At 42.4% G+C, this 25380-nt stretch overlaps 3 protein-coding genes across 6 annotated transcripts; 1 reads left to right on the top strand and 2 right to left on the bottom strand.

Annotated features, from left to right (window-relative positions):
• Positions 1-1755: 1755 nt before the first annotated feature.
• UPF3B (UPF3B regulator of nonsense mediated mRNA decay) lies at positions 1756-11370 on the bottom strand. 3 transcript variants are annotated; one of them, XM_089536742.1, is made up of 10 exons: positions 11117-11370; positions 9006-9112; positions 8748-8854; positions 7665-7763; positions 6471-6581; positions 5419-5462; positions 4841-5029; positions 3641-3801; positions 2650-2962; positions 1756-1975 (listed from the first exon to the last, which is right to left on the bottom strand). In XM_089536742.1, the coding sequence occupies exons 1-10, from the start codon at positions 11282-11284 to the stop codon at positions 1829-1831; spliced, it is 1446 nt and encodes a 481-aa protein (XP_089392868.1). In that variant the 5' UTR covers positions 11285-11370; the 3' UTR covers positions 1756-1828. The 3 variants fall into 3 exon arrangements, with proteins under 3 accessions (XP_089392868.1, XP_089392867.1, XP_089392866.1); XM_089536741.1 differs by having other exon boundaries at positions 2650-2977; positions 3641-3792; positions 11117-11369; XM_089536740.1 differs by having other exon boundaries at positions 2650-2977; positions 11117-11366.
• Positions 11371-11872: 502 nt separating this feature from the next.
• LOC149308941 (NADH dehydrogenase [ubiquinone] 1 alpha subcomplex subunit 1-like) lies at positions 11873-14462 on the top strand. The gene is made up of 3 exons (XM_089536748.1): positions 11873-12034; positions 12637-12726; positions 14279-14462. Exons 1-3 carry the CDS (start codon positions 11933-11935, stop codon positions 14297-14299), a joined length of 213 nt encoding a protein of 70 aa, XP_089392874.1. The 5' UTR covers positions 11873-11932; the 3' UTR covers positions 14300-14462.
• A 1347-nt stretch (positions 14463-15809) lies between these two features.
• On the bottom strand, positions 15810-25340 carry LOC149308940 (putative defense protein 3). 2 transcript variants are annotated; one of them, XM_089536744.1, is made up of 6 exons: positions 23789-25340; positions 20796-21048; positions 20253-20365; positions 19181-19296; positions 17021-17085; positions 15810-16540 (listed from the first exon to the last, which is right to left on the bottom strand). In XM_089536744.1, the coding sequence occupies exons 2-6, from the start codon at positions 20986-20988 to the stop codon at positions 16443-16445; spliced, it is 585 nt and encodes a 194-aa protein (XP_089392870.1). In that variant the 5' UTR covers positions 20989-21048; positions 23789-25340; the 3' UTR covers positions 15810-16442. The 2 variants fall into 2 exon arrangements, with proteins under 2 accessions (XP_089392870.1, XP_089392872.1); XM_089536746.1 differs by lacking the exon at positions 23789-25340 and having other exon boundaries at positions 20796-21836.
• Positions 25341-25380: the final 40 nt, after the last annotated feature.

The following is a 25380-nucleotide window of genomic DNA, read 5'->3' as shown; positions in this document are numbered from 1 at the left end:
ATTAGAATGTTTATTAGTAGTATCATTAGAAAGTAGAGAACCATCGATGGAATTTATGTCTATAAAATGATCTTGAGTTCATGTTCTAGTACTTCCCTTCTGTAATGCAGGGATCAGAGTTCAGTGGTAAGGCGCATGGCTTGGAAGCAGAAGGTCTCAGGTTTCATTTCTAGCATCTCAATCTAAAAGGATGAGATGGCTGGAAAGGCTGCTGCCTCACGTCTTAGAAAGCCTAGTACTGACCACCCTGTGAATACAGCAACAAGGGAGCTTCTGCTTTTAATTGCATTCATATGCTGACTACTTTACATAAAACAGATAAAACACAACTGGTATGTGGAAAGGAAAAGCAATTGCAGAAAATTCAGTAATGTGCTCAAGCACAGCCTAAATATAGGCTCTGTACAGACAGGCCAAAATAAAGCTGCTTCGGATCACTTTGGAGGTATGCTGTTTAAATGATGCATGTGTCCTAAGAATCCAGAAGCCATGCCAAAGCCACGCTCGTCCTAAAGACTAGAGCATAGCTTTGACATGGCTTCCAGACTCATAGGACGCATGCATCATTTAAACAGCATACCTCCAAAGTGACCTGAAGCAGCTTTATTTTGGCCTGTCTGTATGGGCCCATAGATTTGTCTGTTTTGGGGGAGAATTTAAGGAGCACTCCTTTTCATAGGATCACAAATATAATCAAGATGAAGATCAGACCAGTTTATGTTCTTTCCCACCAAGTAAGAAAGTACAAAAGGACGTTTTAAACAGCATCTCAGTTTTATTAAGTACAAAATAATCGTGTTGCATTAGCACAAGCAGCCACATTATCATCTTCTTTCTGGGCTGCCAGATATTTCAATAATACAAGCGTGAATATTGTGTAGCCCTCTAGACACTGGACTGCAACTCCCAACATTCTCCACCAGCACAATGCCAACTCAAGCTGCTGGGAGTTTAAGTCCAACAACATGGAGTGGGCTGCTTGATTCCTCCCTCTTCTAATGCCAATTTTCTTAGACCACTGCCCTCCAGATGTGTTGTACTACAATACCTATCACCCCAGGCATCGCTGTTATTGTATATGCAGGCAGATGAGGATGGGTCTTATGGTTCATCACATCAAAGGGCCCCAGAGCTGGGGAAGGCTACTCAAATGCATCAAGGAAGGCAATGCACAACAGAAACAGAACATTTCTCCTACAGATCATTAGGAAAAGAGTAAAGGAAAAGGCTGGGAAAATTAGCAACTACAGAGATGCCTTTAAAATAAATGTTGTTAACAATATCTGATGTCACATGAGATGTGTTTAAAAATCCTTTCCTCTATACAGCCTAGAGCTCAGCTATTTTATTGAGGCTACACACATCTTTTAATAAAAGAACAAAGAAAAAACTTAAGTGCCCCCACTACAACAGGACAGCCAGCTCCCTCTCAACACTAAAAAGTGTTGAGTTTTCGCCTCCAACAAAGTGGTGATGTTAATACTTGCTCAACCACTGAGGCTCCAAGATGGCTGTATTTTAAGTGCAAATACTAGTTTGTGGCTTTTATTTGAAAACACAGGACTTGTAGAACCACCTTTAGCCACCTGACTTATTTTAGGGTGACAAAACCTTTATCTTTTTGCTGCCACCCACCTCCATCCAAATGAAAATTCATTGAGGAAACACAAGTTTGAGTTGTGACTCTGCATTGAGGCTCAGGAACCAGATAACATCCAAAAGCACTGCTCCTCTTTATTCTTCTTCTCTTCCTCCTTCTCCAAGGCACTTCTGGACTGCACAGTTCATGCTCTTTGGCTTGTAGGTTAGTGAGAATAGGCAAAGCCCATCACTCTACCTCTTTTGTGTTATTGGTTTCACACTCTTGCTTTTTATCTGCTCCTTGGTCAGAGGACTTGGCAGAGCTTTCGTCATATGCAGACAAACGACTTCGACTCCGAGCTCCTGGCTGATATAGTTGCATGGCTGGCCGATCCTGAAACGAGAATAAAAGTTGAAGTTGTAAGATTCCAATTTCAGTCAAGTATGATGTGGTAGTTAGAGAGTTGGTTACATGTGTGCCAAGTTTAAAAAGTCTGAGCCAGTTGTGAAGCTCACTGGGAGATACTGGGCCAGCCACTTACACTCTACTATTATTTTTCTAAGGAGGAAAATGGGAAAGACCTATTAGAGCTTCTTAGAAAGACGGCAGAATGTAAGTGCTATTATTGGGGAAGTAAGCCATTGAGTTCTTCAATTAACAACAATCCTTTGTATTCACATCCAGAAGTAAATTATATTTTAGAAGTGAAAAAATGCTTTGTAATAGACTATGTTTGTATGGATTCCTAACTACTTACTACACCTTTGTGTCTATGGCACACAAGTGACTGTAAGAGCTACATATCACAACCTATGAACAAGTAAGTGCATATTACTTGGTGGCGCAGTGGTTAAATGCCTGTACTGCAGCTACTCACTCAAAACCATAAGGTTGCGAGTTCAAGACCAGCAAAAGGGCTCAAGCTCGACTCAGGCTTGCATCCTTCTGAGGTCGCTAAAATGAGTACCCAGACTGTTGGGGGCAATTACAGTTGTAAACCACTTAGACAGTGCTTAGGCAGTATGAAGTGGTATATAAATGAAGCTTGTTTATTACAGAACCAGCACCTTGTTTCTAATGCGATCCCTCTTGCCCATGTCTTCTTTTTTATCCTCTTTGGTTGGTTTCTCTGGTTTCTCTGTATTGCCCATATAGTCTGCCAATTCAGTTCTTTTTCCTTTCTCCCGTAATGAATCTCTCTCCTTCTTCACATCTTCTTCTTTTCTCCTGAAAACTTTCTCTTTCTCAAAGCGCTCCTTCTGCCTCCGTCGCTCTTCTTCTTGGCGTCGAAGTTTATCTCGCTGGATTCTCTCATATTCTCTGTCTCGGTCATATTCTCTCTCTCTCTCCCTGTAGTCTTTTCCACAGTCATCTTCCAGTCTGTGTGGAAGAGATCTGGAGTTCAATGTGAGAAGACAACAGTGATAAATACTATAGTACCCTGACCACTGATGACTGTGGCAATTTCACATAAGACTGAGACAGATTTCTAACTGAAAACATATATCACCTAAAAACACAACTAACTGAAGAACAACCCCTCTGTAATTTACATGGGAAAGATCTTTCACATCTTGATTTCTAAACACAGTTCCACACATCTCACAGCAACGAACCACTCCTTATAAGTAAACCATGCAGCAAACCATGGCTTGTAAGAGTAGTTCAGCCAACTGCTGCAACCAAAACCAGCTCCCCAACGTAAGTAATGTACATGCTTTAAGGACTTGTCACATTGGGAGTTTCACTGGATTTTTCTTCAAATTATAATATATTCAGAGGTTCTACCCATCATGCACTTGGCCATTATTATTATTATATTATTACACTTTATTTATATAGCACTGTAGATTTACACATCTAGTTTGGAGCGGAGCCATTATCAAATGGCTTAAAACACCAAAGGGAACTGCAGATCTTCCTACAACTTTCTGTGCACAGAACAGTCCTAATTCAGAAAGTGAGCCAAATGTAATTCAAAAGTAATTCTGGGATAAGGCAGCCAATTAATCAGCATGTCTGAGAAGCAAGGATACGTACTGCAAAGAAAATACTAACTTTTTGGCCTTTTCTTCTTTCACATCCCCATCAGAGCGCTTGGCTGGCATACTGCCGATTGTGCTAGCAGCCTTGTCCTCCCTCAGATTCTCTTTCTCCAGTTTCTTGACCTTTTCCTTTTTTTCAAAGTCTCTTTCATCTTTCTCTGGCTTCTTAAGTAGCTAGGAAGAGAACAAATTTAGTTTTCCTTACTAAGTTAGTTCTAATGCTAAACTGTGCTAGTGCTCTGGCCTGCCACTTGAAGAAGAGGATAATGGTAGACAATACAAAAATAGGGATATTTAGCATGCATATTTAGCATGCATAACTAGTTATTTTCATAATTTTCATTTTATCTGCATTTTACCTTAAGGTGGTTTACAATGAAACCTACATTCAGCAGTCCTACTGTCAGCTGGCATTTACTCATGAACACCAGGGTTCAGGACTGCAGCCTTGTTCTGTATTCTGTTTTACTATCATCAGATTGAGTAAAGCAATAAAGATGATATTGGGTGTATCCATGCTGTAGAAATAAAGCGGTTTGACATCACTTTAACTACCACGATTCAATGCAATGAATGACTTGGCCTTCCCTGTCAGAGAGCTCTGATGCTCCACCAAACTACAAATCCCAGAATTCCATAGCACTGAGCCATAGAAGTTAAAGTGGTGTCAAACTGCTTTATTTCTGCAGTGTGGCAGCAGCCCTTGTCACTTCTGCTAATACTGCCACTGACTGGTGTAACATTTATAGGGTGCCACCAAAATAGGGTTTTTGCTACTGAAAGGTTCCTGCTTAGAGAAGCTTCCAAATTCAATTTTGGTAATGAAAAAGTGGGAGGGGGAAGGTAGAACAGGGAAAGCCATGGTAAGAAGGGATGAATGTGAGCAACAGTGCTCTCACAAGTTGTGTTTCATCTAAGATTGTAGTCAATTCATACACAGTATCTCAACTACTGGTGGCTTTTCAAGATGTACATCAAGGGGGTTGCATTCTAGTATTTTCTGTTAGGTGATTCATATGCTGTGTAACATAGCACTATCCTGTCCTTTTCTCTCTCTCTTTTTACATTCAGAAACAAGCTTCAATGAATCCAGTGAAACTTGTTCCCATACTCCAACCATCTGCAAAATACATTATTTGTCTTGTAGTATTTCAAAGCATGTATGAGAGTGCAAGATATATGGCCAATGTATCCTACAGGAATGAAGTGATACCTTAATTTTTGGTTCATCCTTAGATCTGTCCCTCTCTTTCTCTGGACACCTTTCCACTTTTTTTGTTTTTTCAGCTTCCTTTCTTTTCCTTCTTTCTTCTTCTTTCCATTTCCTCCTTTCTTCTTCCCTTTGTCGTTTCCTCTCTATTTCTCTTCTCCTCCTCTCCTCGCGTTTTTCTTCTCTAAGCCTCTGTGAGAAAAACATATGGGTGAATGAGACCTTATTATTCAAGGCTGACTATGAGGAATTTTCACCCAGAGCTTTTGTACAGTGAATAAATTAAGAAAATATATTGGCACTCAGGTAAATGCTTTTATTTCCAAATTGCACATGATAAAAATTCAGAGCTGTTAAAGTAGGAAATGAAGAGGAATAATTATATTAAAACAACATGCATTGATACCTTATCCCCTATCCCAAGAAAATGTTAAATGACCTATGTGCCTGGAATAAAATTACAAAGTCTAGCATTATATCCCCTCAGTATGGTAATGAGGAAAGTCATAATGGATACCACAAATGGATGTGTAGAGGCACAGATAACATGGCCTCTGTGTAATACTGAAAAGAATTGTTACCTGTTTATTCTTTAAGAAGTTCAGCAGAGGAGTTGTCTTTTTTGCTAAAGACAGAAAAAGAGAATGTGCTTGACTCTATTTTTCCTTAAGATTATATGGAAAATATTGCAACAAAAATACTTATAATAAGGAAGCCATATGATCAAAACACCAGTTTTTATTACAAAGAGATAACAATTCATTTCCCTCACACAAGAAATAAAAATGTTCCCATCCATCCCACATATTTAATTAGATTTAAAAAATCTTCCACCAGCACTACCAAGTACTATTCCGTCTACATTTTAGTATCCACTTACTTGGGAATGAATCCCACTGATCTTAGTGAACCAATCAAAGTAAAAGACGCACTAGCTTTTAGTGCAAGTGTTAGAAGGTTCCTTCATTGGAACCATTAAAGGAAATAATAATACAGTGCGCCTGCGCCATACGTGGCCTTGAGCATACGCGCTCAAGCCGCGGCGCGCGCCTGTTGTGGCCCGCGCGCTGCCGCGCCGCCGCACACAAGCCCCATTGTTTCCAATGGGGCTCGAACATAGGCGGAATTCGCCTTACGCGGAGGGATCCGGAACGGATCTCCCGCGTAAGGCGAGGACGGACTGTACTGAAAAACATGCGTGGTCTGAGAACCAGCGGTACTTTCAACGTTGCCTTATTTGAATAATAAGATGTGGAGATCAGTTCAGTAGCAACCTATTATGATACTTTGGGATAGGATAATACAACCTTTGTTGTATCCATCTTCAGATAATGGTGATTTGAGGACAAGCCACACAAGTTTTTCTTACTCTGTCCTTCATCATCATGTGCCATGAAGCATAGCTAGATGGTTGCTCAGCTCCAAGTTAAACAAGATAGGAATTTAGACTAAAATGGGACTTCCAGATGTACTTTTTAACAGTTAGAATACATTCTCTATCCCTTACAAGTGCTTACAAACATTCAGAAAACATGAAAATAGTAAAAAGTATATTTCAAAGATACAAATCAACAGCAGACTAGATGTTCTCAGAGAAATAAATACATATAAATTGTAACAATTATTGTTATACCTATTAATTCTTTGTTTCTTGCCTCTATTTCCTCTAGTAAGGTCTCAGGAGTGGATGTTAATTTTTCATCATCCGCACTGTAGCTTTCTAAAAACTTCTTGTACTCTGGATCTAACGAAGAACCAAGGAATACAGAACGTAAAAAGATGGACATGTTCACAGAGACAGAAAAGCCTACATTAACAACCAACCAAAGCCATGTTAAATATATACTAGTTTTGAATAAAATATATTAATTGCTTTCTATAAAAATGCAGATGTGTAACATGAACAAAACATAATATCAGTTTAAGACATTAAGACTAGAAAGCAACAAGTAATATCCATCTTAGTCATATTACTCTTTAACTGAGAACTAAAGAAAAACAAACACATCAGTAGCTGTTATCTCTTCACTGTATTTGGATCAAAAGATTTATGATCTTGAGATCCCAACTGATATATCATGTTAAAGTTTGTGTGCCACAGTAATGACGATATTGTATTAAATTATATAACTGGAGTGCTAAACTGTATCAGCAAATATGTTATGGGCTATCTCAATTATTTAGGAAATCAGCTACCTGAGATTTCCCCTAAATATTCACCAAATATTTAAGGCACTGCATTTCGATGCTTTTACCAGGGAGTAGGCACCACTGAACAATGCAATACGTAACCTTTGAATAAGCATTCTTAGAATTTCATTGTAGCTGCATTTATCTATATCACTGACAAAAATATTGCTAAAGATTTTTTTTAAAATAGACAATTAATCAAAGTGACTCCAAGTAAAAATGAGGTAGAAGGACAAGCTGATTTCCAGCAAAATATTTATTTATTGAAAAGATAGAAAAAGATAACAGCAGAAGCCAACAGAGTGAATGCAAGCTGTTTCTCAAAGTAAAAGAGAGGGCAAACAACATGGGAACTAAACATCTACTCCTGACCAATCTAAGAGGGGTATAGCTAAACTTAAGGGGTTACAGGTTAAAACAGACACACACGGATTTTCTTATTCTCTGACGTGAAGAAAATTCCTGGCGATTTAACATTATTTGAGAACACAGTTCTAGCACTGCAATCCTATTCATATTCACTCTGAAGCAGAACCAGCTGTGTTCAATGTGATTTGCTTCCAGGAAGTGTGCTGCAATCTAAATCTCTTAATCCTTCTGATGAAATTAGTTTCATTACATAACCACACCTACTAACCATCTTCAATGGTCCCAGCTTTGGCATCTTTTTTCTTACTCTTTTTTTTGGCAGCCTTTTGAAATGGTGCAAATTCCACTATGGCAGGATATTCTAGACCTAGATGAGTGGGGAAAAATTAAACCAAGAACTGTGTTAAGAAAGGAAGCAAAGGCTATATATTTTTTTGCACTAAAGTATGTTTCAAAAGTAAACTCAATGAAAGAAAGTGATTTTGGAGATCAGCTTAAAACAATTCCTGCTCGTGTAGCTTTCTGCTGAGGCTTCCCACACCAGCAGCTGGGACAAAAAGCTTTGATGATTGCAGGAAGTTCTGGCACTGGTAGCCAAAACTGTCTGGCCCACACATTACATTGGACCACATGAGTGTATACTGAGATGTACTAGTCATGTGGGTAAGGATCATACTAGGTGAACTAGCCTTAAACTGCATAATTATTTTGCACTGCTCTAGGAGCAGACAGTTTATATAGTGTTTTATAGTGAACTGAAAGCTACTGCTTTGGTTATAAAAGTGCAAATGTTTACATATGGTCCTTTGTTGGGGTTTACTTAATAAATACTTTTTGAACAGCAACAACAAAACTATCCTATCATAAATGGCACAGAACGTAAATTTGGCTACATGAAGAATGGTAAGGAAGCAAAATAACATAAGCAACATGATCCTTCAGCAGTTGATGGTCAAGGAGAAGTTTCTTAAATAGCACCCCTATCAAGCAAGGCTTGAGGTCCATTGTATGGGGCAGGATCAATCCCAGTCTGTCTCACTTGTCCCTAACACCAGAGACCTTGCTGTACCATACAATGGACTGCACGCCTGTACAGATGCTTTTCTAAGAAGCTAGTAGTGTATCTTCCCCACCCAAAGCTCTCTGCTTGGCTCACAAGGCTTAGTAGTGATGGGATTTTTAGAGTAAATTATAGACGCCACTGGCTCAGCACAGTCCATGCACATGACACATTCCTCCCCTCCCAATTTCTGGGGCCAACAGATCAGTTTAGTTACTTTACAAATGTATGCCAATACATTTTGTAAAAACAGAGATATGATATACATAGCCAAGTTACAGGCATACTTGCCTTTGTGATCAACAAAAACATAACCATCAAAGCGATCCCTGAACAGAACTATGTCCTCTTGGTTTTTAAAGTTGATGTATGCTCTGGAAAACATGTGAGGGTACAAACTGCAGAAGGACAGAAAATGGCAATGTATAAGGAAACGTTGCTGAGTGATGACTGTAAATATACACAACACAGACGGGTGTCAAACTGAAAGACATAAATGACATGCCATTGTTACATGCAACGCAGCCAAATGCTCACAGTTCCTCTTACCTGGAATCATTCGCAAAGAATTCAAAATAGTCATGTTCGGGCAAAGGCTGGAGATGCTCTTCAAGCTGTTCCTTGGTTAAGCTGGGAGGAAGGCGGCGAATCACTACCTTAAAGAAAAAGTTTCACTTTTTACAAACACCTCAACTTGCCAAATATGTTGTTGGCGTTGACTTCTTTTAAATTGCAGAACTAAGAGGATTGTTTATGGAAAAGGTGACCTGATGTTAATGAGACTTCTGCTCCCCGGCTTTCAGAACACAAGCTGCCTTACCAAGAACACAAATACAATAGGTAAAGCTAAAATCCTTTCTCAAAAAACAGCAAGCTATGCCAATTGGTTTTAAGAGAGTCAGCCTGTTTTCCACTCTGTTAGGTTAATAACTTCTCCATACTGTCAAAGTATAGCAGGAGCCACAAGCAGATCTACTTTGCATGTCACTGTCATCTCCAGTCTGGAAAAGGTGCTGCTGTGGTCTTCAAATGCAAACAAAACTTAGGCCCTATACAGACAGGCCAAAATAAAGCTGCTTCAGGTCACTTTGGAGGTATGGTGTTTCAATGATGCATGCGTCCTAAGGGTCTGGAAGCGGCACTAAAGCATGACTTTGGTGTAGCTTCTGGACAATTAGGACGCATGTATCATTTAAACAGCATACTTGCAAAGTGACTCGAAGCAGCTTTATTTTGGCCTGTCTATATCAGGCCTAAGATACGCTGAGCTGACACAACATTAATCAGCTTCCTATCACACCTCTGTAGTAGCTTACTACATTTGGCTCACTACTATCCTTCCAAAGTATAACAAGGCGTATGTCTAACAATATGCACTATATTTTTTGACAAGTATAAATCACTCTTTAATAAAATAACTTCTTCATCCTTCATGAAAGGATGTCATATTGAAGAGGGAGCAAGCTTGTTTTCTGCTGCTCCAGAGAACAGGACCCCATGGAGCAATGGATGCAAGCTACAGGAAAAGAGATTCCACCTGAACATTAGGAGGGACTTCCTGACAGTAAGGGCTGTTCGACAGTGGAATGCACTCCTTCCTCGGAGGGTGATAGAGTCTCCTTCCTTGGAGGTCTTTAAACAGAGGCTGGATGGCCATCTGTCAGGGATGCTTTGATTTGGATTTCCTGCATGGCAGAACGGGGTTGGACTGGATCAGGGCCCTAGTGGTCTCTTCCAACTCTACGATTCTATGATCAGAGTTGGGGGAACCTGCAAGTTTTGGGATGTTGTTGGGATGGAGCAACACGCCCTTCCCTGTTATCTACTAGTTGCGTGGGCTAGAAGGGACTCCAGTTGTGGTCTAAGATCTGAGCCCTAAACCCTCAAGTCTATCTGCAACTTTTCCACTGAAGAGTAACATACTATTATAATGCATAATGCTAATCTCCGTTACTAAGCCCAGGAGCCAGCGTTGTCTGAAGACGACTCCGGTAGTCGCGTGGCCAGCATGGCTGCACCGGATGCGGATACCTTCCCACCAAAGTGGTACCCATCTATCTCCTTGCATTTGCATGCTTTCGACCCGCTAAGATGGCAGAAGCTGGGACCAGGGCTCAATCCAATACGCGGCACTTGGGCCTCGAAGCGCCAACCTTCAGGTCTTGCGATCATCAGAATTGGCGTCTTAAATCTGTGTGTGTTTTCAGCCATGATGCCAACCGAAAAGCCTCCTCTGCCCAAACCACACTTCAGAAACAGCCAGGTGCAAAGACTGCAGCGTTTGAGAGGCACTGAGCCTTCTCTGCCAGAGAGCAATGGGGCCACAATGAACCACAATTCCCAGGATTCCTTAGCACTCAGCCAGGGCAGTTGAAGCGGCCTCGAAAGTGGGTTATTCCCGCAGTTTTGGACCTGACAATGGAGAAATAACCCGCTTTGGCAGCGCTTTGGACTCTATCTGGTCTTTGCTATGGAATTCTGGGAGTTGGAGTTTGCTCTGCTCCGCTCTGGGCCCCACAACAAACTCCAACTCCCAGAATTCCATAGCAAAGACCCAGACAAAGAGTTAAAGCGGTATCAAAGCGGGTTATTTCTCCAGTGTGGACGCAGGTGTCTATAAGACGGAGCCAAGGCGGTGAAAGGGCTGCCGACCCGGTCACCTTGCTGAGCGTCTCCTTCTTATCCTTGGGCCGCTCGAGCCTGTCCGGTTCCCCCCCGGCTTTGGCGTCCGCCCCGGCCATGGCGGCTCCTCCCGGCCCCGGCCCCGGCCCCGGCGCCGTCCCTCCCCGCTTCTCTTTGGGCCTGGCGTTCTCCTTGTCCTCCTTCATCGTCAACAACAAGCCCGTCTCCGTCCCACTCAGGCTCGGCCCCGCCCGCCCATTGGCTGCCCTCCTCTCGCGGGAACCAGGACGACGACGACGACGACGACTAGGCCGCGACCGTTGCCTAGAGACTCCTCTTCCCGGCATCCCTCGGGGCGGCGGCCATCTTAGAGGCCTTTAATGCAAAGCTATAGCCGTGGTGGTAGTTTCGCCCTTGAGGAACCCGGAAGGCTCCTTTATGTACTTATATACAGCGCTTAAAAGGAGAAGGACGTAATAATAATAACAATAACAACTAATAATAATAATAATAATAACAATAGAGTCCCTTAATTGGCGTCTTCCCAAAAAAAGGGAGAATGTCAGCTTTGTGGGACTTTCTGTCGCCATAGCAACAGCAGCTGCCGCGGTGCATTGTGGGTCTAGATGGCGAGCGTGGCGGAAGATGAGGGCGGTGTGCACGAGGAGGAAGCGTGACGCATGCGCTGTGCATAAGAAGACCTAGGAAGGGAGAGTGACGGATGCACAGTGCGAATTGAAGGGAGAATGACACATGCGCAGTGCGTTGGGAGGGTCTGAGAAGGGAGCGACGCATGCGCAGTGCAGCAGTGCCGTCTGTGGAGAAGAAGGGCCTCCTCCTCTCCGAGGGTCGGGATGTGGTACGAGATCCTCCCCAGCCTGACGGTGATGTACGTCTGCCTCACCATCCCCGGCCTCTCCACCCTCTGGATCCACAGATACACCAACGGCGGGAAGGTGAGCGGCGGACGGAGGTCATGCAGCGGGGCAGGCCGAAAAGGGGCTGCGGACGAAGAGAGGCCCAGTGCCCTTCCAGATCCCAATACAGCAAGGTTCCGTCGGGGGAAGTCTTAGCTGGAGCCCGGTGCCGCCCGATGGAATCCTGGGATTTGTAGTTTTAAGAGGCCTTCCGCTGTTTCTGCCAGACTACAAATCCCTTGGCCATCTTTCCTAGCCCTGTCCCTTGCAGTGCTTCAGCCCAGGCGCAGAACGGCCTCTCTGGCTGCCTGTCTCCGCGGCTCTGCAGCACTTTCACTTCCAGGAGGATCCTACAGAACCCTGGGATTTGTAGTTCGGCCAGGGACCAGACTGCGACTGCCATCATTCCAGGATGGAGCCAGGAGAGTGAAGGCGGCGCCAAAGTGCTTCCTTCTCTCAATGGGGGAGAGACTTCTTCCTTTAAGACACTCCCTGCCTTTATGTAGGTTGAGCCTCATAAGTGAGAGAGCGATGGTGGGTCTGCCATGAGCCACAGACCCTCCTTCCTCCCCTGCCTTGCATTGCGCCTGACCTCCTCTCTCTCTCTCTCTCTCTCTCCCGCTTCATTCCTATGCGCTCAGGAGAAGAGGATCGCTCGGAACACCTACCAATGGCACCTGATGGAAAGAGACAGGCGCCTTTCAGGAACCAATCGCTACTTCGACTCCAAGGTTGGTTTGGAAAGCCTTACTCAGCAAAGCTGTCCAGCTGCAAAAATCTATGGGCCCAGACAGACAGGCATTCAGAATAAAGCTGCTTCTGGTCACTCTGGAGGTATGCTGTTTCAATGATGCATGCCTCCTAAGAACCCAGAAGCCATGCCAAAGCCACGCTCCAGTCCTAAAGACTGGAGCATGGCTTTGACACAGCTTCCGGCCTCTTAGGACACATGCATCATTTAAACAACGTACCCCCAAAGTGACCCAGAACAGATGTATTTTAGCCTGTCTGAATGCTCTGTTTCCTTCAATCTCATTGTTAATGCTAACTAAAGTGGAGCCATTGAATCAGCTGGATTTACTTGCGTGTTGTTTCGCTACTCGACAGTTGATTCAATGGGTCTGTTCTAGTTTGGTCTAACTAACATGATTCCAGCCCTGGTGTGTTAATGGCCATTTTGCCCAAAGTGTCTTGGTGGTGCTCTAATGATCAGATTGGTACATAGTAAGCAACAGGGTCTTGGACACCAGAGCATAGAACTGTGGCTGGTCTTCCTTACTATTTAGTAATGTTTCTAAGGACCTTTAGTAATGTTGTTGCTATGTGACATCCTCCAAGGCACCCAGATACTAAGAGGCCTGGCTCATGCCTTGCAATGTCAGGGCAGTAGCTTCATTGCTGGAGTCTTATCTACCCATCATGTACTCTTTTCCTATTTCTTGCAGCTTTACCAAGCATTTTTATATTAGAAACCCTATTTCGATGTCTCCTACATATCAAAGTACCAAGCAGTGCCTCCTGAACCAATTACGGTAACCTGTTTGCATTCACAAGGTCTCCCTCAAAAGTCCATGGCATTGGCATAATATTGTTTAATTTCAAAAACAAAGAGCTCGTAATGTAAATTCTAGGACTTTCCCATCTCTTTGGAAGGAATGAACCGCCTGGCCCTAGCTTAGCAGGATTCCTCTGTTACATAAGAGCATTTTGGATAGTGACTGTCTCTGTTTCTCTAAATGCCCTCCAGTACTTAATGTCCATCTGTTTGGTGTGCTTTGATAGTGAGTTCCTGCATGGCGGGGGTTGGATTGGATGGGCCTTGGGGTCTCCTCCAACTCTGTGATTCTATAAGACACTTTGGCCTGTTACAGACTGACAAAATAAAGCTGCTTCGGGTCTCTTTGGAGGTATGCTGTTTAAATAATGCATGCATCCTAAGAATCCGGAAGCTGCACCAAAGCTGCACTCCAGTGCTTAGGAATGGAGTGTGGCTTTGGCGCGACCTCCGGACTCTTAGGACCCATGCATCATTTAAACAGCATACCTCCAAAGAGACCCGAAGCAACTTTATTTTGTCAGTCTGTAACAGGCCTTTGTTTTATAAAGATTTGCTGTGCGATTGTAAAGTCAGAACATTATTCTACTAGTGGGATTAAGGAAAGGAATACCTCAGAGAAAAGAGTTGTTAAATGTGATTGCATAATCACATTTGTTTGATAGTACAGTAGCAACGTTATGAATGTCAGGCACCTTGACATTTTTGTTGTATTTTGTATTTTGCAGGGTTTGGAGAATATTGATTAAAAACTATGGACTGCTGGCTTTTCTTGAAATCAGCCAAGCACTGATAAACATGGATTCCACTGAAGTGTGCAATATGTCAGCCATAAACCTGAGAGGTGGAAGAAAAAGAGACTCTACTAATTATTAACACTGAAATCTATTGTAATAAAAGAGAACGCATGTCTCTGTGGTAGCCATAACTCATTAGGACACTGCATTGGATCCCTCAAAATTTGACAACGTTTTTGGTTGTTGTCCAAGCTCCAGGGATGAGTTTTTGGTGGGGATTACAATAGCAATAGCAACGACATTTTTGTACCACTTCACACTGAACTAAGCAGTCTCTAAGCAATTTACAGTGTGTAAGCTATTACAAGTGGGAGGGGTGGCCAGAAGCAAAAGGTGATCAGCTGCAACTCATTGGGACATTATGGTAGAAGCCTCAAAATTAGATGCATGTTCTGTTGCCCAGCTTGCAGTACGGCAACAAAACATGTGTCCATTTATTTGTTGCTGGCTAGGAGTGGCTCTTGGGTTGCAGATGTGTCCAGAAAAAGTGGATCTCTTCATGGTCACGTGTGCCTTAGTTACAGCTGTGCTGATAATGGAGTGGCTTTACCTTTTAGAAACAGCACCATTTAGAAACAGCAACTGGTACAGGATAAGCCCAGTAGATACGGCCCCTCTAGCCTTCCATGGTTGCCCACTCCTAGTTTAAGTGGTGGCAGATGGGTTATCTCCTTAGTTAACAATGGAATGCACCGGACAATCCCCAATTAGTTGATTTACACAAATGAACCAAGCCACATTTCTTTTGAAAAAATCCTTTTTCTGTTCTTGGCAAAAGACAGCTTCAATACACTTCAGTTCCTTGGTGGCAGGTAAGACTAAATAAAGACCATATGATTTAGATACACTTCCATCACTGACCCCAACCTCAGGGCTCTCTGTGCCAACCATGATATGCGTGCCATGTTATTCAAAGCTTGTTCTTATGTATGCATTCACAAAGAACAGAACAGCTAGAAAAGAAAAATAGACTTAAAACTCAAACTGAGAGAACATTAAAATGCAGCAACAGGAATATTAGGCAGCAAAAATGCTTTAAAGTCAAGCACTTCTTTAATTAAAAATGGCTAAAAGGCTCATCTAAAGATGGATAAAGTAGGATAAAGACCTTTTTGATCTTTCAGGGAAGCAAACTCAACAATTGCATGATAGTTACCAAAGCCAAAACCCAGCTCTTTGTCCCAGGAATGTGGAGATCTTGTAGTATATTACAGAAACAAGCCATCTTATTAAGGTGTAGTTTGAACTACCAAAGAGTTGGTAACCATGTGCCCTTCCAGATGATGTTGGTTAGAGCCAACTTAGAGAAGAACAAATTTTATAGTGAATGGATCAGTATAATTTTAATAATGACAAGACACCCATATGATATTTTATGAAGTATTTAAACCATGAAAACATCAAAACTATTGAGCAGTATATGTAGATGGTGAAGAAAATCAAGGAAAGTAGAACTATGTGAAGTCCAGGTACTAGAGACGATCATTTAACTTTCTTTGAGGCTTTCATCTTTAATAATCCATGGGAAAGAATACTGGGAGATTCAATACAGAAACATTTGGAAGCATGCATGGTTTTCCATTCTACAGCTACCAATGTCATCCCTAATTTTTCATTAAACTGAGCTCACAGATCTAAGATGGTGAAAGTTATATTCATTTAGCTTCAAAACATAGCTGTGATAACTAAGGAAGGAGGCAGAAACCTATGATTACAAAATAATGAGCCAGTGTTAAAGTTCTGCTATGGTTTATTCATACTTTTGAAGGCGGTAGATACAGTACAATGTGGGAACTGTCCTGGTAGTAAATTACTGGTTCCCCCTTACTTGCAGTGTTTTTACCTTTGTAAAATGCCTCACTTTTCTTCTTCCTAGTTCATGGATTATAGAATATTTTAAAAATATAGAAAGAAAGCAGAAAAATTGCAGATTTTAGTTACAACAGGAAACATGACTTTTGAAGGATGTTAATTGTAATTATTGTGGCAGCAAAGCTTTGGGGGTATGTTCTAAACTGGCAATCTCTAGATGTATTAATAACTAAGTACAGCTCTGCATGCTGGTTTCTAATTGTTGTATGCTTTCAAGTTGTTTCTAATTGCATCCAAGCAAATTCAGGAGCAGACAGAAGAGCACCACAACTCCAGATGCAGTGTTTGCAAACGGCCCTCCTCCACATGTTGCTTTGGCATCTGTAATGTTGGAAGGGAGATTAAAAAGCATTTTTAAAAGCTTGCCTAGATAAAAATTAAGGGGAAAAATATATTTCAGTTGTGCGAGTTTCCAACTTTCTCCTGCCCTCCGTTACACAAAACCGTGAGAACTGATGCAGTGGATTAGATTAAAAAACCATCTAGTCTAGGCAAGAATTTAAAAGAGCACTAGCAAAAAGGTAATAAGCAACACAAAACAATGCAACAAGTTACTTTTTAAAATATTGCAATTAGTAATACCAAGAAATAATAAAATAAAACAATATGCGCAATTGGAAAAATGACGTTTACAAAGTAACTGTCCAAGCTCTGCTACCAACTAGATACTGCACTAGGATATGAATTAACTTCCTTGATTATGCCATCTTCATCTGTGGCTGATGGTTTGTCCGGGTACAAATACATTGCTATTTTTTAGACCAGGACATTATTTCAGCAATGAAATTGTGAGTTACTCACTTCTCCAGATCACTTTGGATTTCACGTTGGTCCAGTAGATGTCATGAGATTGGGCAACTGTCGCTCTGGTTCAATAAGAAAAGGGAGACCATGTTTGCAAAATGTAATGTGAGAGATATAAACTGGTAACACAAAAATATGGTCCACTGTGCTATGGCCTTTCCTAACCTCGGATTTGTTCGTGATTAAGAATATTATTTTCATCCACCCATTGCATCAGCTTCTGGAGAAGGAAGTGGCTGTAAATCTTAGAGCTTATGTCCGATAAATTAATTGACCAATAACTCTGAGGGTTTAATTTATCTCCTTATTAACTGGGAAGATTTACTCTGCCTTTATCTCTCAGGAAAAATGCCAGTAGAGTTTATGTAGGAAAATAGTTTTGCTAGCAGAGGGGCCCAACATCCAAAATTGTTCTTGAAGATGCTTCATGGAACCATATCCTCACCAGGTGCTTTGTTTGCTGCTAGGTTTGCTTACATAGAGGTTTGAAGACTGGGGGCTGTTCTAATGATGCCATTAGCAAAGTCTGATTAATAATTGATCCATTCAAACTGCTATCGATATCACTTTCAAAAATATTGCTAAACATTGCAAGCTTAAACGTTTTAAAAATGGGCAATTAACCAAAGCAACTTCAAGTAAAAAGTCAACGGAGTGGTGTATACTCAAATGCAAGGTGTTTCTCAAAGGGGCAAACAGCATGGAAACTAAAAATCTACTCCTGACCAATCTAAAAGAGGTATAGCTAAACTTAAGGGACTACAGGTTAAAACACACATGGATTTTCTTATTCTCTGATGTGAAGAAAATTCCTGGCGACTGGAGTAGGGAAGCAGGCCTCAGAGAGAGGAGGACGGTCAGAGAAAGAGAGCCAGGTAAAAAAGAGGAGATCCAAGAGATACTCTCTCTGAGAGCCTGGGAATTTAAACTCCTTCTAACTTGGGGGAATGGACTCCTCAGAGTGAAGGCAACACCTGTGACCTAAACATGTGTTTGCAAAGGGCAGAGGTGAAGTGCCCTTCAGGTTCTGATAATCACACTTAAGTGGTCTGGACATGCAGAGACAATGTCTACCCAAGACAAAAAGCCAATCAAATATAGATATTGTGGGCAGACAAAAGGACAAAAAAAGGTTCCTAGAACAAATCACTCATGTTGCCATTAGTAATACAGTCGGCCCTTGCCTTACACGGGGGATCTGTTCCAGACCCCCCCGAGTAAGGCAAATTCCACCTATGCTCAAGTCCCATTAGAAACAATGGGTCTCGTGTGCAGCAGTGTAGTGGCGCGCAGGGCGCCATGGGCGCATGCGCCCATTCATTTGAATGGGACGCGCCGCCCCACACGCTCCCAGTGGCTTGAGCGCGTACGCTCAAGATAGTGTAAAGCGCGCCCGCGTATAACGTGGGCGCACTGTACCAATAAATAAAATAAAACAATTGAAGATGATAAAGCTGAGGCTGTTCTCCGTTGGCCACATCATGACAAGGCATGATTCACTGTAAAGACAATAATGTTAGGAAAGGTGGAGGGAAGGAGAAAGAGAGGGAGGCCGCATGCTAGATGGATGGACTCTATTAAGGAGGTTACGGGTATGAGTTTTCAGGAACTAAGCAGAGCAATAGAGGTTAGGGAGTCTTGGAAATAATGTCTTATCCACATGGTCGCCAGGAGCTGGGATCGACTCGAAGGCAGTTAACACCACCAAATAGATATTTATCCTCTTTGAAATCCAGATATATTGGCCAGCCCCTCTGAAGGCTGCAGGATACCTCACAAGGGGAGTGCGCCAGTCTGAGCCATTTCACAGATATCGATTCCATGGAAGTTAATAAAACAGTAAAGCACTGGTTGCTCTCAGTCAATGCAACAATTTCTTTGTCAGTAAGTGGAGAGGAATTTGGAGTTTAGAATAAGCCTTGCTTTTTTCCAAGACAGACAAAGGATTTCAAGCCACAGCCCTCCCATTCCAGTATGCTTTCTTAACAATTTGTGCAGACTTTGGCAACATATAGCTTTCCTGTCTTATGCATCAAAGTCTCATATTCATATTTATTGAGCACTGCATGTATCAGGGGCTGATAGGAGTTGCAGACCAGCTACAAGTGATGGGCTACATGATTTCTGCAGCAGTATTTTAGAATATATAACACTTACTCAAATATAACAACTTTAGGACAGTTGGTGTCGGGTGGAAGCCATGTATAAGTAGTCTGTCTTGTTTTTAAATTGGTGTTGGAATGAGTAACTGCACCATTTGGGTTCCCAGGACACTGCAAAGGGGGAAAATAAATTTAACAATTCAGTGAGTTCTTCTATATTTTAAAGCTGGTTGAGGATCTGTTGCTCTTTCCGAGTTGAAGGATGGGGCAGAAATCTTATTATTAGCAGGATCAGTGATGCCATCTACCATCCTTTTGGGCATCTCTATTCTTCCTCTGTTTAGATGTAGTCCTTAGTCTACCCGGCCGGGGTGGGTGGCTTTTCCTGTGAACTACAGAATATGGAATAGTCTAGGCTGCATCTGCACTGCAGAAATACTCAGTTTGACACCACTTTAACTGCCAATGCTCAGTGCTATGGAATTCTGGGAAGTGCAGTTTATTGCATCACCAGAGCTCCACACTTAGTTTTGTAGAGTTGAAAAGGACTGCTCCTGGTCACAATGAAACGATTAGGAATTAGTTTGACATGGATCCACATACTTTCCTGTGTTCTAGATTCTCCTTTAAGGTACGACCATGGAGACTGTGTACACTTTGAAATTACCACTATGGTGAATAAAAATCATGCAAACTACCACAGCTCTTTCTGGTTTATGATGTCTAGGTCTTTGTCCTAAACCTGTTACCACTGCTACATAGACCTACTCCCTAGAGCATCCTTCCTCACTCCAGCAGCCTCCACATGTGGTGTGCTACAACTCCCATCTCCCTCACCTTTCACAAGGGTGATGGGAGTTGTAGCTCCTCCCACATGGAGGGTATTAGGTACAGAAGGATGTTCTGCGGCCTGTCCTCAGTGGCCAATATTGCTTACTGCGCCCTGCTTCATTGGGCACCAGAGAACAATTTAATCTCAACCAGAATCAATTACTGTATATTTATGAAGTGTGACGTTTAAGCTAGGATCTTTTGCTTTAAGCTCAAATGGCAAGGGGCAACAATTCTGGTAAAGATCAGATTAGAATGAAGATGTGTGAGGATGTGTGGTTTAGAATAGCTCTTACCTCTAATAATTTAGTATTGTTGGGTGGAGTTTGCCAAGAGCCCAGTGTATCAGGGGAACCAAATGTCCGAGCCTCCAATAGCAATCCTCTGTATGCAGACCCCAGGATCTGAACTGGAGAAAGAGAACCAATTTCAAGTGGTACGTAAATCTGTTTATACCCCATTGATGTTGGAGACTAGGGTTTGATTTCTACTCAGCCATGAAACCCACAGGCGGACCTTAGGAAAATCACACTTTCTCAGCCTCAGGGGAAGGCAATGGCAAACCTCCTCTGAACAAATCTTGCCAAGAAAACCCCATGATAGCCTTAGGGTCACCATAAGTTGGAAATGACTTAAAGGCACACAACAACAACAACAACAACAGCCATTGGTAACCATTGAGAAAAAGTAATTAAATATTTGGTAAAGAAAGCATTTTGCTAATAAATTTAAAGGCAGGGAGTCACCTTTGGATTGAACAGCTATGAACTGAATTTCAGCCTAAGTATAACAATAGCAATTGTAGCAGCGGCAGCAGCAACAAGAAAAAGAGCACTTACCATGAATTGGCTGACCATTTAGGAAAGAAGGTGTATTAACCAGGAATTCATAGGGGGCCGGAGATGGCTGGGGCTCTGTCCCTGTGTGCAAAGGCAACATATTTTCACAGGTGGCTGAAGGCGCGCCAGTTGGAAAGGCATGATATGAACTCAGCAAGGTCCAAAAGACTGAGAATCCAAGAAGGCTGGACATGATCACAAGAGAAGGGCTTGTTCTGCTTTTCTGCTTGGAAGTGAGAATGAATTCTTTCAGCTGGAAGAAAATCCTTAAAATGAAAGGGTAAACTGCTGGCTCATTGACCCATAACAGAATAATTTTCTACCCATTTTGGACACAACCCACCCTCCCTGCCGTCACTCACATCACATGCTCTGTATGCTGGGAACTAGAGTTATTTCTCTGGGTTTAGCATAAGTAGAGGCCATCATAAGGGAAGGAGATTGATTTAGGGAAGTACATGGTAAAATGTCAGGCTTCCAGGACTTTCTCTGCTTCAAAGGATCCCCTTTTCCTAACTTGGTTCTTAAGTTTAGTTGTGGCTCTGTTCTGGTGCACAACAAACTACAAATCACAGAATTTTACAACATTGAGTTATGGCAGTTAAAGTGGTGTCAAACCAGAGACTTGGGTTCGATTCCCATCCCAGCCATGAAACCCACTGGTTTCACACTCTCTAACCTCAGAGGAAGGTACATAATGGCAAACGTTCTTCTAACAAAGGATTTATACACATCTGTACAATGTATGCATTTATATATTTCTATACAAATCTTGCCAAGAAAACAGTGTGATAGGTTCACCTTAGGGTTGTCATACATTGGGAACGACTTGAAGGCACACAACAATAACAACCGCAACTATTCCTATAAGTGCATTTTCATATGCCTGGAAGCTCCATTCCTCTCTGTGCCCTTTAAAAGCTCATTGGACCCTCAGTTTCAAGCCCATTCCCTTCTCCTTTTGTGTCGTGTCTTTTTAGATTGTAAGCCTGAGGGCATGGATTATTATCTATCCCCTCTGTTGTAAGCCGCCCGGATTCTCAGTGATTGGGCAGCATATCAATAAATCCGATGATGATGATGATGATGATGATGATGATGATAAATATGCAGCTATTGAGCTAAAGAAATGTTGGCAAGGGCTGAGAGCCAGGAAAGAGGATGGGCAGGCTCCACATTTTTGGGACCGCAGAATTTTTATTCTGAAGAGATAAAACATCTTATCAACCCTCTCTGCAAAGTCTTCATTTCATCAGCTTGTCTCATAAACATACCACCTGCACTCACTCTGTCGGCTGAGATTAATAAAAGAGTGTTTGTTCTCAGCCTTGTAGTGGAGGGTTTCCTAGTAAAAGGAGGTGTGTATTTGTGTGCCTGAAATCTCCATTTGAAATGCCACCCACAAAACCATGGCCAAATCACAGTAATTTTCCTCTTCCAAAAAGCTTGTCCTCTTTCTCCAGGAAGATCTAGCGTACCACTGTAAAAGGAACTAGTCTGAGCATGGAAATCGATTCAAATGGAAAGCCAGATTTCCTGTCACAAGCAGCAGAGGGAAAGCCAGAAAGGCAGTTGGGGAGGCTGAACTCTCCCATTAAGAAGAAAATAGAGGATGATCCATTGTTCCCAAGACTTCTAAGATGTGCCTTCTGGTTGAAACCAAAGCATGGAAAGTTCACTTCTTCAAATTAATTTGTGAACACACTGCAGTTTTACAAGAAATAAACTTCTTGTTGCTCGGTTTAATGATGAAAAGTATCTTGTATGATTCATTATTTATTGCTTCTAATTACTTAAGCATAATAACCTTACAATTGGTGACAGTGACAGACAAGCTCCTTGGTACTTGCATATATTAGGATACTCGTGAAAGCCATTAATTAATCAAAGATTAATTAATGACCAACCTACAGAGTTGCTTGAAAATAACCAAGTGCATTTCTCATCTGGATTGGAAACTAACAAATACATGATTGTGCACCAAACAGATCTAGCAGCTTTATTTTCCCAGCTATCATGTACATTAAACATTCAAATGGGTGGAGCTCAGGAAGCCACTGCCCTCTCCTTCTTCCTCTTCTGAAAACACGATCCATCTAGCAATGTTCAGTTCTTGGTTTTTTGCAGCCTCCTGATAACATCGTCCATGCATCTGATGTGGCACAAAATTGTGGCACAATCTCTTCTCCTTTAAGCATGACAGAATGTTTGTGCACATTGGAGATGCAGTTCTGTTGGCTGAATGGCTGTTGCCTGGGCGATGCTTATGACCAAACATTTGTCACAGAAGCCTGCAAGTCAATGAGCTCTGGAACCTGCATCTTGGAGGAAACCTGGCAGATGGCCTCACAAAGGGAAAGAAGCTATGAAGAGTGCTTTTTAAAGGTAACAAAGTTGATAGGAGCAGAGGGAATGCTTGGCATCAATGCAGCGTTCCTTGATTATTAGCTCTGAAAACAATAGGACATCCACTTTCTTGTGCCACTAGCTGGCAGCATGTTTCATGATTGGCATCACAAAGGGTACTGGAAACGAGACAAAGCAAATACAAAAGAAATGGCCTTCCATTCATTTAAGCATCCACCTCAAAATGTGGTGGCTGAATCTGGCAAAGATGCACTTGCAAACACAAATCTCACCCAGGCAGGGATGCGGCTTGCTAGCAGACTGGCATATACATGGCACAAAAAGCCCCCAGAAAATATTGTGCAACTGGGAAAGAGCTCCACATGAAACCTGGAGAACTACTGCTAATAAATGTGTGGGAATGCTTTTGAACTGTAGCGCCCATCAGTATTATTTGTTGGCTGATGGTTAGCTGCATCAGGGAGCACAGGACTTCTCTATTCCCGGTGCCAACTAGGGATAGGCCACATGTGGCTCTGAGGCAATTACCCATAGACACTCCTAAAAACTCACTGAACCCTCTTCACCTTGGAAAAATTAATGTAACCTTGCTGTATCACGTAGGCAGGAATTCAGTGGCCACTCACCTATGTATCTTGACTAGCTTGATTCCCTCCTGATCTTTTTGGGGACTCCAAAGAGTACCCCCACTCCACAATTTGGTCACTTCCACCTTCAGAAAAACGAGTGGGTTTGGTCTGCAGACATGCATGGGAAGAATACGGAAACAGGACCAGATCCATGCATTCCCTGTGGCTGCCCAGTCCTGTTATGCACTTGTCCCTCCACATTCGCTGGGGTTAGGGGCACAGGAGCCCCGTGAATGTCGAAAAACTGCAAATAACAAAAACACGATGTTTTTACCTGAGAGAATACCTCTCTAGGAATCTCTAGGTCAGTGATGGCAAACCTATGGCATTGTCGCGGCAATGAGACGCAGAGACGAGAGTGGGGTTCACAAGCCTCTCACAAGCTTGCCTCCAGCCAGGTTTCTGGCTGGCCTTTTATTGTCATTTTGCTGACATTAGTCTGTTGTTTGTCTTACAATCATTTGCTACGTTACGTGCCCTTTTCTGCAGTGGAAGCAGGATGTGAAGACCGGCTAAGTCAGCATGGACTTATCTATCTGATTATGGATAAAGCATTGTCATCTCAAGAGAAAGTCGAAGTCCTATGGTTTGCCAGTAGAACTGCCACGTTTCAATCTTGATGAGCATTGCTATCCTGAGAGAGGGTCGCGACCCCACGGTTTTGCCCATGGGGTTGCCACATGGCATGTGTGCCAGAGGTGGCACTCAGAGCCCTCTCTGTGGGCACATGTGCCATCGCTCCAGCACAGAGTTTGCCAGAGTTTGTTACAGGAAAGCCAGAGGGACACAGCATTTTGCAATAAATAAGTGGGTTTGGGATTGCAATTTGGGCACTTGGCCTCTAAAAGATTCACCATCACTGCTCTAGGTCCTCCAGTGCAACTCTCTGGTCAACTTCTGCCAGACATTGACATAGAACTCTGCTGGAGATGCTACAAAGGCTTAGGGAGTGGTCTCTCTAGGAATCTCTAAGTCCTTCAGTGCGACTTTTGGTTTCACTGGAGGACCCAGAGATTCCTAGAGATAACGTAATAATAAAATAAAACCCGCAAAGGTCAAAGCTGCAAACGTGGAGTGACAAGTGTACTTTTTATGTGTGTGCTGGGGAGCTTTTCCAGGTGGGTTTCAAAACTGAAAGTAAACATCATTTGTGATGGCCTAAACCCACATGGTGTAGTGGTTTGAGTACTGGACTAGGACTTTGGAAACCAGAGTTCAATTCCCCTCTTATCCATGAAACCCATTGGGTGTCACATACTCTCAGCCTCAGGGGAAGGCAATGACAACACTCCTCTGAACAAACCTCGCCAAGAAAACTCCATGATAGGATCATCTGAGGGTTGCAGTAAGTCAGAAACAACTTGAAGGCACACAGCAACAACAAACCAGAATGTAGTAAGTTATTTCTTTCCATGGTACCAAATTTTCCATTAAAGAAGTAATGCCCGAGAACACAGCTGCTTCCTTAACAGAGGTATAGCTTTACATCTAAACTACCTAGCAGTATATTTTCTCTACTAAAAGTTCTTCTAATCTCTCCCCAGCCTCTTCTAAGGTTGTAAATAGTGAACTCAAACAGTGAAGATACT

Source organism: Sceloporus occidentalis, unplaced genomic scaffold (assembly GCF_023333645.1).
Source record: "Sceloporus occidentalis isolate IW3139 unplaced genomic scaffold, rSceOcc1.0.p SCAF_8, whole genome shotgun sequence".
Taxonomy (NCBI): Eukaryota; Metazoa; Chordata; class Lepidosauria; order Squamata; family Phrynosomatidae; genus Sceloporus; species Sceloporus occidentalis.
The sequence above is the reverse complement of the archived record's forward strand: the minus strand, read 5'-3'. Positions and strand labels throughout refer to the sequence as shown.